The sequence below is a fragment of the Ovis canadensis genome, chromosome 17 (assembly GCF_042477335.2).
Source record: "Ovis canadensis isolate MfBH-ARS-UI-01 breed Bighorn chromosome 17, ARS-UI_OviCan_v2, whole genome shotgun sequence".
Classification (NCBI taxonomy): Eukaryota; Metazoa; Chordata; class Mammalia; order Artiodactyla; family Bovidae; genus Ovis; species Ovis canadensis.
Genome location: NC_091261.1, coordinates 75,940,097 through 75,956,784, shown reverse-complemented (window position 1 = coordinate 75,956,784; position 16,688 = coordinate 75,940,097). Strand labels below are relative to the sequence as shown.

General features: G+C 42.1%; 1 protein-coding gene across 3 annotated transcripts in view; it reads right to left on the bottom strand.

Moving 5' to 3' along the window:
* GRK3 (G protein-coupled receptor kinase 3) overlaps positions 1 to 16,688 on the bottom strand; it is a 115,123-nt gene that overhangs the window by 78,190 nt on the left and 20,245 nt on the right. For all 3 annotated transcript variants that reach the window (XR_011249978.1, XM_069558007.1, XM_069558006.1), the window contains exon 2: positions 12,215 to 12,291. Coding sequence is in view for 1 of the 3 variants with exons in the window: in XM_069558007.1 (XP_069414108.1) it covers positions 12,215 to 12,291 (77 nt within the window). In the remaining 2 variants the exon portion in view is untranslated. The remainder of the gene's footprint in view (positions 1 to 12,214; positions 12,292 to 16,688) is intronic.

Here is a 16,688-nt window from a genome sequence, read left to right as displayed (position 1 = left end):
AGGGCCTACTGTATGGGACAGGAAACCATATTCAATATCTTGTAATAATCTATAATGGAAAAGAATCTGAAAAGTATATATATGTGTGTGTGTGACAATCACTTTGCTATACACCTGAAACTAACACAGCATTGTACATCAACTATACTTCAATTAAGAAAAAAACCCCATATGCATACTGATTTCTAAACTAACGTTTCCTGGTAATAGGTAGAAAATAGCAGCTGTTGAAGAACCCAGGTTCAGCTCAGGCTCTGCTTTTTGGGGCTTAGGTGAGCTTGGTCACATTATTTTACCTAGCATAGAAAACACTCATGCCGTGTTAATTAACAGTAAGCAGGTAGCCATTACTGTCTTAAACCAGTAGTTCATTCCAATCAACCATGGGCTCAGAAGAGCTCAAGAAAAATTAAACAGCAACCATCTAAAAGGTACATAGGTTTCCCAGGTGGCACAGTGGTAAAGAACCTGCCTGCCAATGAAGGAGACTCAACAGACACAAGTCTGATCCCAGGGTCGGGAAGATCCCCTGGAGTAGGAAATGGCAACCCATTCCAGTATTCTTGCCTGGAAAATTCCATGGACAGAGGAGCCTGGTGGGCTATAGTCCACGGGGTCCAAAGAGTCGAACACAACCGAGTGACTTGAGCACACACCCAGCACAAATGCAGACAGAGTTGCCAGCCTGCAGATCAGGGGTCTGGTCACACGCCAGCGTTCCTATAGTTTTAGTGACGAGATGTTACAGGATTGCGTCTTTCTAGTAAACACTGTAGCTCTTCGAGTTTTTCTGCGAATAGATAATCATGGCTGATCTTAGACCCTGAACGATGGCTTTCAAAAGGAAAACCAGCCCAAGTAAACTAGTTTAAGATGAAGAAGACAGAAAAAGACAACTTAATTTCTCATAGGACTGGGTTAATTTTAAGCCTTTTTACCCTCTTTGAAAGCTGCCACAAATCTCTCAGGTCCCCAGTTTTCAGAGCCGTTCAGACTGACTCCAACACAAGACGCCAACCCCCAGGCTTGTTGGAGCCAAAAGAGGTAAGGAGTCGGCCTACAGGACGGCCTGCCAGTGGCGCTTTCAGTAGCGGCCTTTCCCTCTTCTGCAGCATCTCTCCCCTCCAGGCAGCGTTTCTGTTAAGAGACGCAGGCTGAAAGGGTGCAGAGGCCCTGCCCCTGTTCCTGCGGGTTCCCTCACCGCCGGTGGCCTGTGCCTGCCTGGCCTCTTCAACTGCAAATCCAATCAGCTGTGCTCAGCCAAGTGTCTACCTCCTCTACTGGAAAGTTTAAATAGACGTTTAACTCTTTCCCTCACTCAAAGTCTCCACAAAGGCACGGGTAATTGAAGCGGAATTGAACAGGGCCCCAGGTTTTTCTTCTCTGTCAGAGCAGGCGGCTGTCAGCCAGAGGAAGCTTTACAGATGAGCTGGGGGGACTGTGGCCGTCTGTGACTGTCAGTCAGGGAAAATATTTGTCTGGGGAAGGCCCTGCACTGGGACATAAACAAACCGTTCCAAAGAAGGGTGGAAACAAGAGAAAACAAAGCCTGAAGCAGGTTCCCGGGTTAAGACTTCCCGCTCTACAAATGTGGGAGGGGGGTTTATGTTTGGGAACGCAAGTACACCCGTGGTGGATTCATGTCAATGTATGGCAAAACCAATACATTAGTGTAAAGTAAAATAAAGTAAAAATAAAAATTAAAAAAAAAAAAAGGGCTCGACCTGCTATCATTTAACTCTGGTCAGAAGTCCCATGGTGTTAAGTACTTGCAGATCTTAGCCACCTAACATGTTTTGAAGCACAAAGCACCAAAAAATGATTCTATAGTTATAAAATAGATTGGTAACTTTGTTTTCTGAAACTGACAAAAAAGTAACCCTAAAATGTTTTCTTTTGTTGCATATATTTTTTTTCAGTATTTCTGTGGTTTTGTATAATTGCTAAATTAAAAAAATAGGTCTCCATGACATGTATGTCCAGTTTTCTTTCCATAGCCCTGCTCAGAAAATCCTTTTAAAAAAATTTCTGTCTTTCCAAAATATTCTTTTTATAATAAAACATAATTTTTCAAAGTCCATGACAAGTATATTTCTTATGCCTTAACCCCAAATGCCAAATATAATTTATGCATTCTTTCACACAAATGTTCTTTGAAATTTTCAACAAAGGTGCCAAGACAATCCAATGGGGAGGAGGGGAAAAGCTGTCTTCTTCAAATAAGAATAAAATAACTAGATATTCACACGCCCAAAAAAAAAAAAACATGAATTTAGACCCTTACCTCATATTACACATGATAATTAACTAAAAAATCAACCAAAGAGCTTAGATCTAAAATGATGAAACTTCTAGAGGAGAAAAAAAGCTTTGTGGAATTCAGTTAGGCAAGAAATTCTGAGATACTACACCAAAATTCACTTTAAAAATTTGTAAACTGGACTTTAAAATTAAAACCTTCTGTACTGCAAAAGTCACCATGAAGAAAATGAAAAAGAAGCCACTGATGGTGAGGAAGTATTTGTAAATTAGACACACTATAAATAACAAATGAAGATGATAATTTTTTTTAAGGGCAAAAGCTTTAAATATACATTTCACCAAGAAGATTTAAAAGAATGGCTAATCACCACAAACATGTACAATATCGCTAACTGTTAGGGAAATGCAAATCAAGACCCCAAGAATGAAGCTCCACTTCATACCCACTAGGATGGTCAGAATCAAAAAGATCATAGCATGTTGATGAAGCTATGGCAAACCTGGAACTTTCATAAAATGATGGTGAGAATGTAAAAATGACACAATTCAGGAAACAACTAGTGATACCTTCATAAGTTAAACTCGAATATACCATTCAGTTCAGCTCAGTTCAGTCGCTCCATCGTGTCCGACTCTGTGACCCCATGAATCGCATACAGCCCAGCAATTCCACTCCTAGTAACATGCCCAGGAGAAATGAAAACATACATCCACACTTTTACGTGAATATTCACAGCAACGGCGTTTGTAACAGTCCAAAAGTGGGAATAATTCAAATGTCTATCAACTGGTGAAGGGATATGCAAAATGTGGTCTATCCATATAATGAGGAATCACTCAGCAACAGAAGGGAAAGAAGGATTTATCCACACAGTGTGGATGAACCTCCAAAACCTGATGTGAAATGAAAGAAATCAGATGCAAGAAACTAACAGTCTAGAGCCTGCAGGATTCCACTCGCATGAAATGTTCCGAAAAGGCAAACTGCTATTGAGACAGAGAGATTAGTGGTTGCCTGGGGCTGTGGCTGGGAGCAGGAAGTGACTACAAGTGGGTACAGGGGGTCTCTGAGACATGGTTTACTAAAACTCATCAAATTATACTGACTCATAATGAGTGAATGATACAACATGTAATATCATGCCTCAATAAAGCTGTTTTTAGAAGAGTAAGTTGCAGAATTTTATTCTTGACCAAAACCATGCTTCAGACACCAACATTATCTCACACAAACTCTGAAAGATTAATATGCAAACTTGGGATTAGGTTCTCAAGTCAGTGTGAGAAAAGAAAATGTCTTCCATGGCAATAATGATATGATGTCATATTACATTAACCATGATGCTCTTTACACATGAGAGCAATATTTGCATACTTTATGAATTAACCGTCTATTCTGGAGTCTCCTTATGATGAGAAACATCCTTCTCTAACAGGAGAAGGGATGCAGTCAGAGGAGCTGAGCAGTCTGTCAGTAGACAGATGGAATTCATCAAAACTGTGGAAAATTCTCAAAGAGATGGGAATACCAGACCACCTGACCTGCCTCCTGAGAAATCTGCATGCAGGTCTGGAAGCAACAATTAGAACTAGACATGGAACAACAGACTGGTTCCAAATAGGAAAAGGAGTACGTCAAGGCTGTATATTGTCATCCTGCTTATTTAACTTATATGCAGAGTACATCATGAGAAACGCTGGGCTGAAGGAAGCACAAGCTGAAATCAAGATTGCCGGGAGAAATATCAATAAACCTCAGATATGCAGATGACACCACCCTTATGGCAGAAAGTGAAGAAGAACTAAAGAGCCTCTTGATGAAAGTGAAAGAGGAGAGTGAAAAAGTTGGCTTAAACTCAACATTTTGAAAACAAAGATCATGGCATCTGGTTCCATCACTTCATGGGAAATAGATGGAGAAACAGTGGAAACAGTGGCAGACTACTTTTTTGGGCTCCAAAATCACTGCAGATGGTAACTGTAGCCATGAAATTAGGAGACGCTTACTCCTTGGAAGGAAAGTTATGACCAACCTAGACAGCATATTAAAAAGCAGAGACATTACTTTGCCAACAAAGGTCCATCTAGTCAAAGCTATGGTTTTTCAAGTAGTCATGTATGGATGTGAGAGTTGGACTATAAAGAAAGCCGAGTGCCAAAGAATTGATGCTTTTGAACTGTGGTGTTGGAGAAGACTCTTGAGAGTCCCTTGGACTGCAAGGGGATCCAAGCAGTCCATCCTAAAGGAAATCAATCCTGAAGATTCACTGGAAGGACTGATGCTGAAGCTGAAACTCCAATACTTTGGCCACCTGATAAGAAGAAATGACTCTTTTGAAAAGACCCGGATGCTGGGAAAGACTGAAGGCAGGAGGAGAAGGTAATGACAGAGGATGAGATGGTTGGATGGCATCACTGACTCAATGGACCTGAGTTTGATTAAACTCTGGGAGTTGGTGATGGACAGAAAGGCCTGGTGTGCTGCAGTCCATGGGGTCACAAAGAACAGGACACGACTGAGCAACTGAACTGAACTGAACTGAATGTGCTGTACTTGCATATGATGAAATTATTATCCCAGCTGATCACAGAAGAAAACGATAGCAAAATCATCTTAACCATATCTACTGGATAACCAGTATCCCTTTAAAATCATTCTTTTAATAAGCCAAACCAAGGACACTTGTCAATGTTTAAGTTTTACTGACAGCAAATTAGGAATCAATTTAATTGATGTCCATTAAGATGGTTGATTGCTCTGTAACCATTAGAAAAATAAAGACAACTGTCACTTAATTGTTTTTATTTGGGAAACTGGCAATTAAAAACAGAACTCAGCATTTATCCTGCTCTATTAGTTTTTTTTAAGGTTACTGCTTTATTATTTTTTTTGATTTTGGCCAAGCAGCATGTGGAATCTTAGTTCCCTGACCAGGAATCAAAGCTGCACCCCCTGGGGTAGAAGCATGGAGTCTAAAACTGGACCATCAGAGAAGTCCCCCTGCTCTATTACTTTCTACTGCTGTGTATCAAACATTCACAAACTCAGTGGCTTAAAAATGCCACTAATAAACAGCTCCGGGTTCTGGAGATGAGAAGTCCTGGCTGGCTCCTCTGGCTTTTCTGCATACGTAAGCACTAAGTCACTTCAGTCGTGCCCAACTCATTGTGACCCAATGGACTGCAGCCCACCAGACTCCTCTGTCGATGGGATTCGCCAGGCAACAATACTGGAGTGGGTTTGCCCTGCCCTCCTTCAGGGGATCTTCCCAGCCCAGGGACCAAACACACATCTTTTACATCTCCTGCACTGGCAGGCAGGTTCCTCACCACTAGCTCTGCCTTTCTGCTTAGGGGCTCATAAGGCCAGAATCAGGGTGCTGACAACCTGGGATCTTATCTAGAGGCTCTGGGGAGGCATTTGCTTCCAAACTCATTCAGGTTGTTGGCAGAACGCAGTTCCGATGGCTGTAGGACTGTTTCCCTGCTGTCTGCCATAGACAACACTTACAACCCTTTTCATGGGGTCCCTCAACCTGTAAAGTCGGCAAGGGAGTGTCCAGTCTTTCTCATGTCAGTCTCTCTGGCTTCCTCTTCTGCTGCCAGCCTGAGGACATTCTCTGCTTTTCAAAGGCTGGTGTGAGTGGATTCAGCCCACCTAGAACATAGCCTTAACTGTATTTGCAAAACCTCTTTCAGCAGATTACCCTTGGGAGTAACACCTGGAGGCGAAAGTCATGGGAGACATCTTAGAAATCTGCCAACCATACCCGACTATCTCTACAGGCAAATAAACAGCCTGAGTTGATGAATACAAGCAGTAAACATGGAAGGAATGGCACGATTAGCAAGCTCACCACTTCGTTACTTCCTAATATAGTAATCGATGCAGGCAGAGATCATCAATGAAAACAAAACGGATGGTGGATGACAGCTGAACGAGGAGCCCGAGAGCTGACCGCACCTCAGCCGCTTTGCAGAAGTGACGGCGAGCGGCACCCACGTATCACACACCTCCCGCTACAAAGTCTGAACCTGACACACTCACGCAGCTGCTGGAGCTGGCTTTCAGTTCACAGGAAATTTAGGAAGCAGAAGTGCAATTCGTTGAAATGACACCATGAAAAAAGTAAGCAGAAAAATCCAGAATGTGGAACACTCTACAGTACAACCGGCCTGGTTTCTTTAAAATGTCAATTACCTGTGGGTGGGGGACCATTCTAGATCAGCAGGATGTTATTACCAATTACATTACAAGAATAATATATGGATCCTGATTCAAAAAAACCAAGAGTAAAAGGACATTTTACAGTTAATCAGAAAAACTGGAATATAGACTCAGTATTATAGTAAGAATCATTTTCATTGGTTGGAATAAAGGTATTAAAGTTGTATAAGAAAATATTCAGATATTCTAGAGATGCACACAGAGCTGAAATGCTGTAAGGGGTTTGCTAAATGCCTTAAAATATTCTGGCAACCAAAAAAAGAAGAGATGGACAAAGCAGGTACACAAAATGTTGAAAACATACGGAGTTTCAGTGGTGTGTAAGAATGCGCTGTGCTTAGTCGCTCAGTCGAGTCTGACTCTTTGTGGCCCCATGAACTGCAGCCTGCCAGGCTCCTCTGTCCATGGGGATTTTCCAGGCCGGATGCTAGAGTGGGTTGCCATACCCTCCTCCAGGGAATCTTCCCAACCCAGGGACCAAACCCAGGTCTCCCGCATTGCAGGCGGATTCTTTACCATCTGAGCCACCAGGGAAGCCCAGTATATAAGCATGGGGGGATCATTATTCTGGTCCAGTTTTACCCAAGACTAAAACTTTTCATAATAAGAGATTTCATTCACTGAGCACCTGTGAAGAACAATCACCATGTTCAGGGCTTTGCATCCATTTTCTGCTGGATCTTCACAAGGGCCAATGAAGTGGGTGCCATCCGTATGCCCACTTTTATAGCTAGGGAAATGGCTGAAATGACAACTACTCTGGGTATAGCCAACAGGCCTGCCAACCACTTGCCACCCAGCAAAGCCTCAGAAGCCAACTAAATGGAAGATTTCTGCATATTTTTTTTGTTTCACAAAGCATTTTGACATGTCGGCTACAGCCCACTTTGGAGGTTGGTCCCCCAAACTGGGTGTCAACTGCCAGCCAACATGGGGGATGCTGGCAGGCTTGGAAAGAGAGATGAAGAGGAGAGTAGAGGGGGATCGTGGGTGAAAGGGAAACAAGGGGAGCACAGAAAAGTAAGGCAGAAACACACGGAGAGAGTCATGGAGAGGGGCAGAGGGAAGAGACGGGCAAGCAGAAGAGGAAGTCAGAGACCAGGAGACTCAAGGTGACTGCAGCCTCGGTCCCCCTTCCCCTTGCCCCGTCCCTCACACCAGCTAGAAAACGAGAGCGCCATGGAGACGGGAAGAACCAGACACGTTAAATACAGAGCTCTGTCCACTCGTGATTACAGATCTGTGTCTGCACATTTACTTGTCCTCTTTCCCCATCCCCACCCCCACCGAGCTTAAGCCTGGCTTCTCCCCGACTGGCTCATCAGCTCCAGGCTCAAGAGTCGGGAGGAAGGGAAGGAGGAGTTCTTTATCTGAGCCATGTTTCATTTTTTTAATAACTTAATTGAGATAAAAGCCACAGACCACCAGCACCTGGCGAAGCTACTTGGGAGGAGGATCTGTGAGGCTGGAGTTAATGCCATTAGGGGCTCAGATCAAAGGCTCCTGGAGCCAGCTGCAGGTGAGGGTTTAACCACAACCACGGAAAAGACAGCTCTGGGCCTCGCACATTTGATGAGCGGGCTGGTGGATGAGAGACGCAAAAGCAGTTACAGGAGGGAGAGAGAGGGGCAGAAACGACGAAGGAAGAAAGAGATCCTGACGCATTTCAGAGACTGGAAACTGGCGCTGCACAGGAGGGCAAGCCTGTCACAATCCCCAGGGCACCTTAGTAACCCGAAACCACTTGCTCAAATCACATGTAGAAAAACACCCTCTTCTCTTGGCCTTAGGGCCATCTTTTGAGAAATCTCTGTGCCACGAGAGTGAAGTGGAGGAAGAAGAGAATGGGCAGACTGAAGAGCAGAAGAAGAAAGATGAGGCAGAGGTCCAAGGAAACTGGTCCACCATGCAGGCCACAGAAGGAGAAACAAGCGAAGCCGGAGGCCAGGGACGCTGGTACAAACTGCTGAACTGCATGCCTGCCATCTCAAACTCGTCTCCATGGGTCTATGGCCATTCTGATCACCTCCACCACCTCTGAGAGACCCATCTTGCTCGTTATCAAGGCGGTCCCTCTTTTGGTCCTTTGCCCTGAACCCACATGATACTCTAGCCTAGTTCTCTTCTCAGTTGTGGCTGAATGTAACATGTGTACAATAAGTCATCTCTTTTGCTGTCTTAGGGGCTTCCCTGGGGGCTCAGATGGTAAAGCGTCTGCCTGCAATGCGGGAGACCCAGGTTCCATCCCTGGGTCGGGAAGATCCCATGGAGAAGGAAATGGCAACCCAGTCCAGTACTCTTGCCTGGAAAATTCCATGGACAGAGGAGCCTTGCAGGCTATAGTCCATGAGGTTCCAAAGAGTCAGACACGACTGAGTGACTTCACTTCTACTCTTCTAATTTGCTGTCTTAGCTGAAGACAAAAATTAAAAAAAAAAAAAAGAAAAAGCTTCCTCTCCGAGCGGTGTTATTCCTACAAGCCAAAACTAGAAGCAACTGGCAGATGAGTGGGTGAAGGAAACGTGGCTCGGTGGAGCAGGGGCATATTATGGGGAAGAAGAAAGGAAGGCAGTGCCGATACACACGCGGCTACATGGATGAACCCTGGAAACACCACGCTGAGAGACGCCAGACGCAAAAGGCCACGCTACATGCTGCTATCTGTGTGGCGAGCACAACACGGCCAAATCCACAGAGGCAGAAATCAGACGAGTGGCACTTAGGGGTTAGGGGCACGCTGAGAGTGGAGAGGGAGGGACTGCTCCTGGGTGCAGCTTCTTCCCCCTCCGCCTTTGGCTGGGGGGTGGGGGGGAAGGGAGGTGTTTTATTTTATTTATTTATTGATCTTTTGGCCACGCCTCACAGCATGTGGGACCTTGGTCCCCCAACCAGGGATCAAACCCTTGCACCCTGCAGAGGCACTGGAAGCACAGACTCTTAACCCCTGGACCACCAGGGGAGTTTCTTTTTGGGGTACTGAAACTGTTCCCCGATGAGGCTGTGCTGATGGTCACACAATTCTATGAATACACCAAAACCCACTGAACTGGACAGGGGGAATATACTGTATCAAATGTACCTCAACAGAACTGTAAAACATTTGAAAATTTTTTAAGTCACCATTAAAGAATTTCTTTTTTTCCCTTTCCTCCCAAAGATATGGAGTTTCTTTCTCTAGTCAACAGGACAATCTAATTTTCTGCTTTTTGGTACAAAATCAGAAGCAAAGGGGAGGATCTGTACAGATGGCAGTTAACCAAACACCATGAAAGCAACAAGAAGAGGCAGTGGAGGATGAGATGAAAGTTGAATCTGTCCCCCACCAAACCCCTACGCTCAGGGTGAAGCCTTCCGTGTGACTAAGGGCTCCCCTAAGTTGCCCTCAGAGCAGACGGGCCACTCCTGATTGGCTCCCCCAGAGCACGCCACCTGCCTTTTGAGCACTGTACTTAGTGGGTCATTACAGAAGGCAAATCCACAACCTTCATGTTGTTCAGTCGCTAAGTCGTGTCCAACTCTTTGTGACCCCATATGGACTGCAGCACGCCAGGCTTCCCTGTCCTTCACCATCTCCCAGAGTTTGCTCAAACCCATGCACACTCAGTCAGTGATGCCATCCAACCATCTCATCTTCTGTCGTCCCCTTCTCCTCCTGCCCTCAATCTTTCCCAGCATCAAGGGCTTTTCCAATGAGCTGGCTCTTCACATCAGGTGGCCAAAGTTTTGGAGTTTCAGCTTCAGCATCAGTCCTTCCAGTGAATATTCAGGGTTGATTTCCTTTAGGACTGACTGGTTGGATCTCCTTACAGCCCAAAGAACTCTCAAGAGCCTTCTCCAGCACCATTTTTCGAAAGCATCAATTCTTCGGTGCTCAGCCTTCTTTAAGTCCAGCTCTCACATCCACACATGACTAGTGGAAAAACCATAGCTTTGACTCTACAGACTTTTGATGGCAAAGTGATGTCTCCGCTTTTTAATACACTGTCTAGGTTTGTCATAGCTATTCTTCCAAGGAGCAGGTGTTTTAACTCTGTGGCTGCAGTCGCTGTCTGCAGTGATTCTGGAGCCCAAGAAAAAGCAATCTGACACTTTCCACATTTTCCCCATCTATCTGCCATGAAGTGATAGGATGCCATAATTTTAGTTTTTTGAATGTTGAGTTTTAAGCCAGCTTTTTCACTCTCCTCTTTCACCCTCATCAAGAGGCTTTTCAGTTCCTCTTCATAGGTGGTCACTTTGTGACAGACAGTGGTTCAGAAAAATCCAGACTTTCCATACCAGTTTCTGCTTTGCTTGAATAAAAGAGATCACTGTAACTCTTTCTTTAAAAAAAAAAAAAAAACACAAATCTATCCAATTCTTACCGGGTAACCTTCTACAGTACATGTTATAGTAATGAAACCTTCAGAGAATTATCAGAATGTAAGATCAGAACAAGTCACTTCATCAACCTGAGTCTCGCCTCTTGACCTATACACAGAAGGATGACCCAGGACTATCAGAATATTCAGTCTCAAAGGGACCAGTCAGCCTGTATCTGCACATCATGGGAGCAGAAACACTTGAAGAAGCAGAGTTCCAGGAAACTTCAGAAAGACGATAATTTCTTGGAATTTTAATAATTTCCTCTAGTACTACGTTAATTTAAAAACTAAGACACAGTTTCCCTGCAAAGCTCCTCTGAACAGTGGTGGGAGGCAAACAAGACGCAAAATGAGGAGGATGGATTCCTGCTCTCTCACATTCAGCCACACTGATTTTTTTGTAAAAACTCGAGCATAATCTGTTTATCACATCACTGTAAGTTAACAACAGAGCCAGCTGACAGGCCAAAGATGAATTCTATCATTGGGAACAAAAGATTGTTCAGGATATTTCTGGATGCGGGGCGGAATTGATTTGGGGGAATGTAAAACAAAACTACATAGCTGATAGCACTCCTCTAACCCAGCCAACAGGCACCTTTAAACGAGCTGCCAGTCTTTCAGAAGGCAGGTGGAATAAAGGGTCTCATTTCTTCATGGGCCTTGAAATTCCCAGTAAACCAATTCCTGTCTGGTCCCAACTTCTCCAGGGCGCTAACTGCTGGGGGCCACAGAGCAGCCCGACAGAACCACACGTCCGCACGGGCCGAGGGCATCAGCCAGTGGGTGCTGCGTCCATGAACTCTGTGAGCACAACAGGAGCAGTCCTGGTGACCTGCTAAGCAGAGGTTCCAAGTAGAGCCACAGAAATAAGGGAGACTGAGGCGGAACTGACAAGAATGAGCGGCAAACAAAACCCACGAACCCTTGAGAACTGATCCAGTAAGCCGACCCCACACTTGGGAAGCAGAGAGCCAACCACACAGCGGGGTGAGGGTGATGAAGACACATGCCAACACCTGTGATCATGGAAAGTACAAGGTCAGTGAGGGAAGATGAGGACCTCAGGCACAGATCTGTACAGAAGATTTCTCTCTGGGTATCAAGAACCCAATCCTTGGACCAGGGGAATCTTCCACCCTGCCTTAAAACCTCCACCCAAACTCATCTGTTTCCCAGTAGCTTATTTACAGGAGACATTGCTAGGGACATAAGTAATCACTCAGGATCCTATTAATTACATGCCATTTCCTTCACCCCCAGCTTGAGCTATAACACAGACGACAGCATCAAGGGCTGCATTTACACTTCAGTACTACGACTAGAATTAACTGTCTGCCAAGTGAACAGTCAGACTTACCAATTCTCTGATTAAAAATCTTGTCAAAGGTGATTTCGTGTCTCTCCTCAAGATACTTCTGCATCACGCTCCGGATACTAGAAGAGAAGAGTGACAAGTTTTTAACAATGCCAGCCTCCATCCCTAGAATGGAAAATATATGGATGTCTTCATTCGAGGGTACTGGCTTGATTAACTCTATTCTGGTATTCATTGTACACTTTAAACATATACAATTTTGTCAGTTATACCTCAATAAAAAAAAATATGCTCCCCTCAAAAGGATATCGGCTTGACAAAAGACGCGCGTTACTGACACCCACAGCTGCATGAACAGCTGACTAAACTTAAAGCTCGCGCCTCTGGCTAGTACCCTCTCCTGCAGCCCAGGGCCAACCTTACATGTAAACTTTGTTGTTGTCTAGTCATTAAATCGTGTCCGACAGCTTTGTCACTGCATGGACTATATAGCCCACCAGGCTCCTCTGTCCATGGGATTTCCCAGGCAAGGCTACTGGAGTGGGTTGCCATTTCTTTCTCCAGGAGATCGTCCCTACTTAGTTAAAAAAAATAAGGAATTTGGGGAAGTTCTCCCTCAACACCACCACTTTCCAAAAATAATAAAGATGCGCAGGCACACACACCATAAATTCTGCCAACCTGTCGATGAGATTCTTTCTAAAGAAAAGCCAGTGTTCCCTGGATATATTGATATTAAGAAAATCACACTACTATACAGCAAGTATAAACCACAAGAAAATATAATTAGAAAGAAGATTTCACTTACACCAGGGTAGGAAACATCGAATGTCTTGAAATAAATCTTTCAAAATGTGTGCAGGAATGTTACAGGCAAAATTACAAAATTGTATTGAGAGATACTAAAGAAGTTTTTAATAAGGAGAAAGATACAGCATGGTAAGGAACAGAAAGATTTAATATTGCAAAAACTCTAATCAGATTCATCTACAAAATCAGTATTACTCCCGTCAATATTCCAACAAGATTTTCCATAGAACACGGAAACAGATAAGCTTTTTATAAAATGCATGCAAAAATAGCCAGGACATTTCTGAAGAAAGAGAAGGATGATAAAAAGGCCCATTATGAAGCCAAAATCGTCAAGAGAGGATAAACAAACTGACCAATGAAATGGAGCAGAAACCACACAAACTGACCCGCAGATGCATGGAACTTTGATATGCAACTAAAGTGGCAAGGCAGAAAAATGGAGAAAGGATCAATTATTCAATAAGCGAACCTCCAAAGCTATTGTCCAAATAGAAAAAGCAGAAATTAAATCTCTATCATCTACTGATGGGCAATAGTTTGGCATCATTTCCCCCCGCCACCTTTTCTTTTGCTTTTTGAAACAAACTGAGGTAATTAAATGCATGTTTAAGTGTACCGTTAAATGAGTTTTTCACATATAATACTGTCCTAATCAAGACATCAAATATTTATATTTTCCAAAAAGTGCTCTTTTGCAATCTACCTCCCCAAATTCTAGGATCTGAACACCTATTGATCTCCTCCTTCCTGTTTAATAAAGACAATTTGCTACAGTTCTAGAATTCTATATAGATAAAATAATGCACTCTGTTGTCTTTTGGTTTTGGTTTCTTTCCCTCAGCATAAACAAGCTTCATCGGTATTGCCATGTGCACAAGCTTTTAGTTCCTTCTTGTTTCCAAGAAGCATGTTATTGGACGAATGTGCTACCATTTGTTTATCTGTCCATCTGTTGATAGACGTTTGGGCTGTTTCCAGTTTGGGGCTATGATAAATAAAACTGTTTTAAACATGTGTGTCCAAGTTGTCTCATGGGCATGTGTTTTCAGTTTTCATGGGTAAATATCTAGAAGTGAAACTGTTGGTCATATGGTGAATTATAGTGAACATTATGAGAGACATTATGGAACCATATTCCAAACTAGGTGTAGGATTAATCCTTCGGTAGATGGTCTGTGCTAAGAAATCTCTCACATCCCAAGGTCAGGAAGCATTTAATCTATTCTCTCTTAGAAATTTTAAAGTTTAGATTTTATGTTTAGGTGTGATATCCATTTCATGTTATTTCTGTGTACAATGCAAGGTAAGAACCAAGGTTCTTCTTCTCCTTCTAATATGTAATTGTTCTGATATCATTTATTGAAAAACCTATCCTTTCTCTACTGACTTTTCTTGGCATCTCTGTTGATTCAACACTAACTATGTGTTGGTCTATCTTTGGATTATTGTGTTACATTGATCTATATATCTATTCTTCACAAAAATGCCGCCTTATCTTGATTGCTTTAGGTTTAAAACATCAGTCAATATCAGGAGGTTTAGTTATCTAAGTGTTCTGACTTTGTGTTGCTGCCTTTGGTTTTATTTTTGTTTGTTTTTTGGCTATCCTGGGTTCACTGCATTAAGTTTTATAAGTCAACATGGAAATTTCTTCCCAGAAAAAGCCTAATGAGACTCTGATGGGGATTTTTGTTGAATTTATAGATCAATGTTAGAGAAATTAATCTCAAGAACATTAAGTGTACTATACATAAATATATTTTTCCATTTATGTAAGCTTCTTTAATTTCTCTTACTTAGCACTACTTCATACCTTTCAGTGTAGAAGTCTTACTCTTTTTCTTATAATACTTTCTTTGGTTTTGGTATCAAGATAGTATGATTCATAAAATGAGATGGGAATTATTCCTTTTTATTTAATTGTTCTGAAAAAGCTGGCATAAGACAGTATTAATTCTTCAAATGTTTGACAGAACTCATCAGTGAAGCCATCTGAGCTTGGAATTTTCTTTTTGGAAGGTATTAAATTACAAATTTCATTTCTTTCACAGATATAGGGCCATATATATTTTCTATTTATTCTTGTGTTGGTAACTTTTATCTTTTAAAGAACTTGTCCCATTCACCCAAAGTGTCAGATCACTAGGATGTGACCTTATTTCTCTGTTGCTCCTTCTCTGGTTTGTTTCAGCTGCTGCAGGCGGGATCCTCAGACGAGGCGTGTGAACTCCCAGCTGCTGCACATGGGATCCAGTTCTCCGACCAGGGACTGAACCTGGGCCCCTGCACCTGCAGCTCAGAGTCTTAGCCGCTGAACCACCAGGAAAGCCCTTTTTTTTTTTTTCCAATTGTCCTTTTAATGTCTGTAGAAGCTCTTCAGTCATTCTTTATACTATTAAACTGTATGTTCTTTTCGTTTTCCTTTGATCATGCTAACTAGATGTGTATCATTCATACTGATCTTCAGTTTTTGTTTCATTCATTTTCTTCTATTATTTATAGTTTTTATATTTATTGATTTCCACCCTGTTGTTTATTTTTTTATTTTTATTTATTTTTTTTGAATTACATTTTATTTTTTATTTTTATTTTTATTTTTCACAAAGAAAGGTCATTATTTTATTTTATTTTTTTTCTTTCAATATTTATTTTTTTTCAAACAATGTGCAGTGCTTTTACTTATTTTTTTTTTAGTTTTTTATTTTTTAAATTTTAAAATCTTTAATTCTTACATGCATTCCCAAACATGAACCCCCCTCCCACCTCCCTCCCCATAACATCTCTCTGGGTCATCCCCATGCACCAACCCCAAGCATGCTGCATCCTGCGTCAGACATAGACTGGCGATTCAATTCTTACCTGATAGTATACATGTTAGAATGTCATTCTCCCAAATCATCCCACCCTCTCCCTCTCCCTCTGAGTCCAAAAGTCCGTTATACACATCTGTGTCTCTTTCCCTGTCTTGCATACAGGGTCATCATTGCCATCTTCCTAAATTCCATATATATGTGTTAGTATACTGTATTGGTGTTTTTCTTTCTGGCTTACTTCACTCTGTATAATCGGCTCCAGTTTCATCCATCTCATCAGAACTGATTCAAATGAATTCTTTTTAACAGCTGAGTAATACTCCATTGTGTATATGTACCACAGCTTTCTTATCCATTCATCTGCTGATGGACATCTAGGTTGTTTCCATGTCCTGGCTATTATAAACAGTGCTGCGATGAACATTGGGGTACATGTGTCTCTTTCAATTCTGGTTTCCTCAGTGTATATGCCCAGAAGTGGGATTGCTGGGTCATAAGGTAGTTCTATTTGCAATGTTGTTTAAATGCTTATAATTTACTATGGGATTAAATTGATATTTTTCCAATTTCTTAGTCAGATCACTGAATTTAAACATTTCTAATATAACCATTTAAATTATAAAATTTTCTCTATGTACTGACTTAACTGTATCTCACAGATACTAATATAGTCTGTTTTCATTTTCATTCAATTCAAATTATTGTCTAATTTCTCTTGGTATTTCTTCCTTGAACTATGAGTTATTTATAACTGAGTTGACTCATTTCCAGATACTTGGAGATTTCCGGATATCTTTCTGTTACTGAATTTTGCTTCAAAAACAGAAATTTTAATTCTGCTCTTCAAAAGACACTGGAGAAAATTAAAAGACAAAGCATAGACAGAGAAA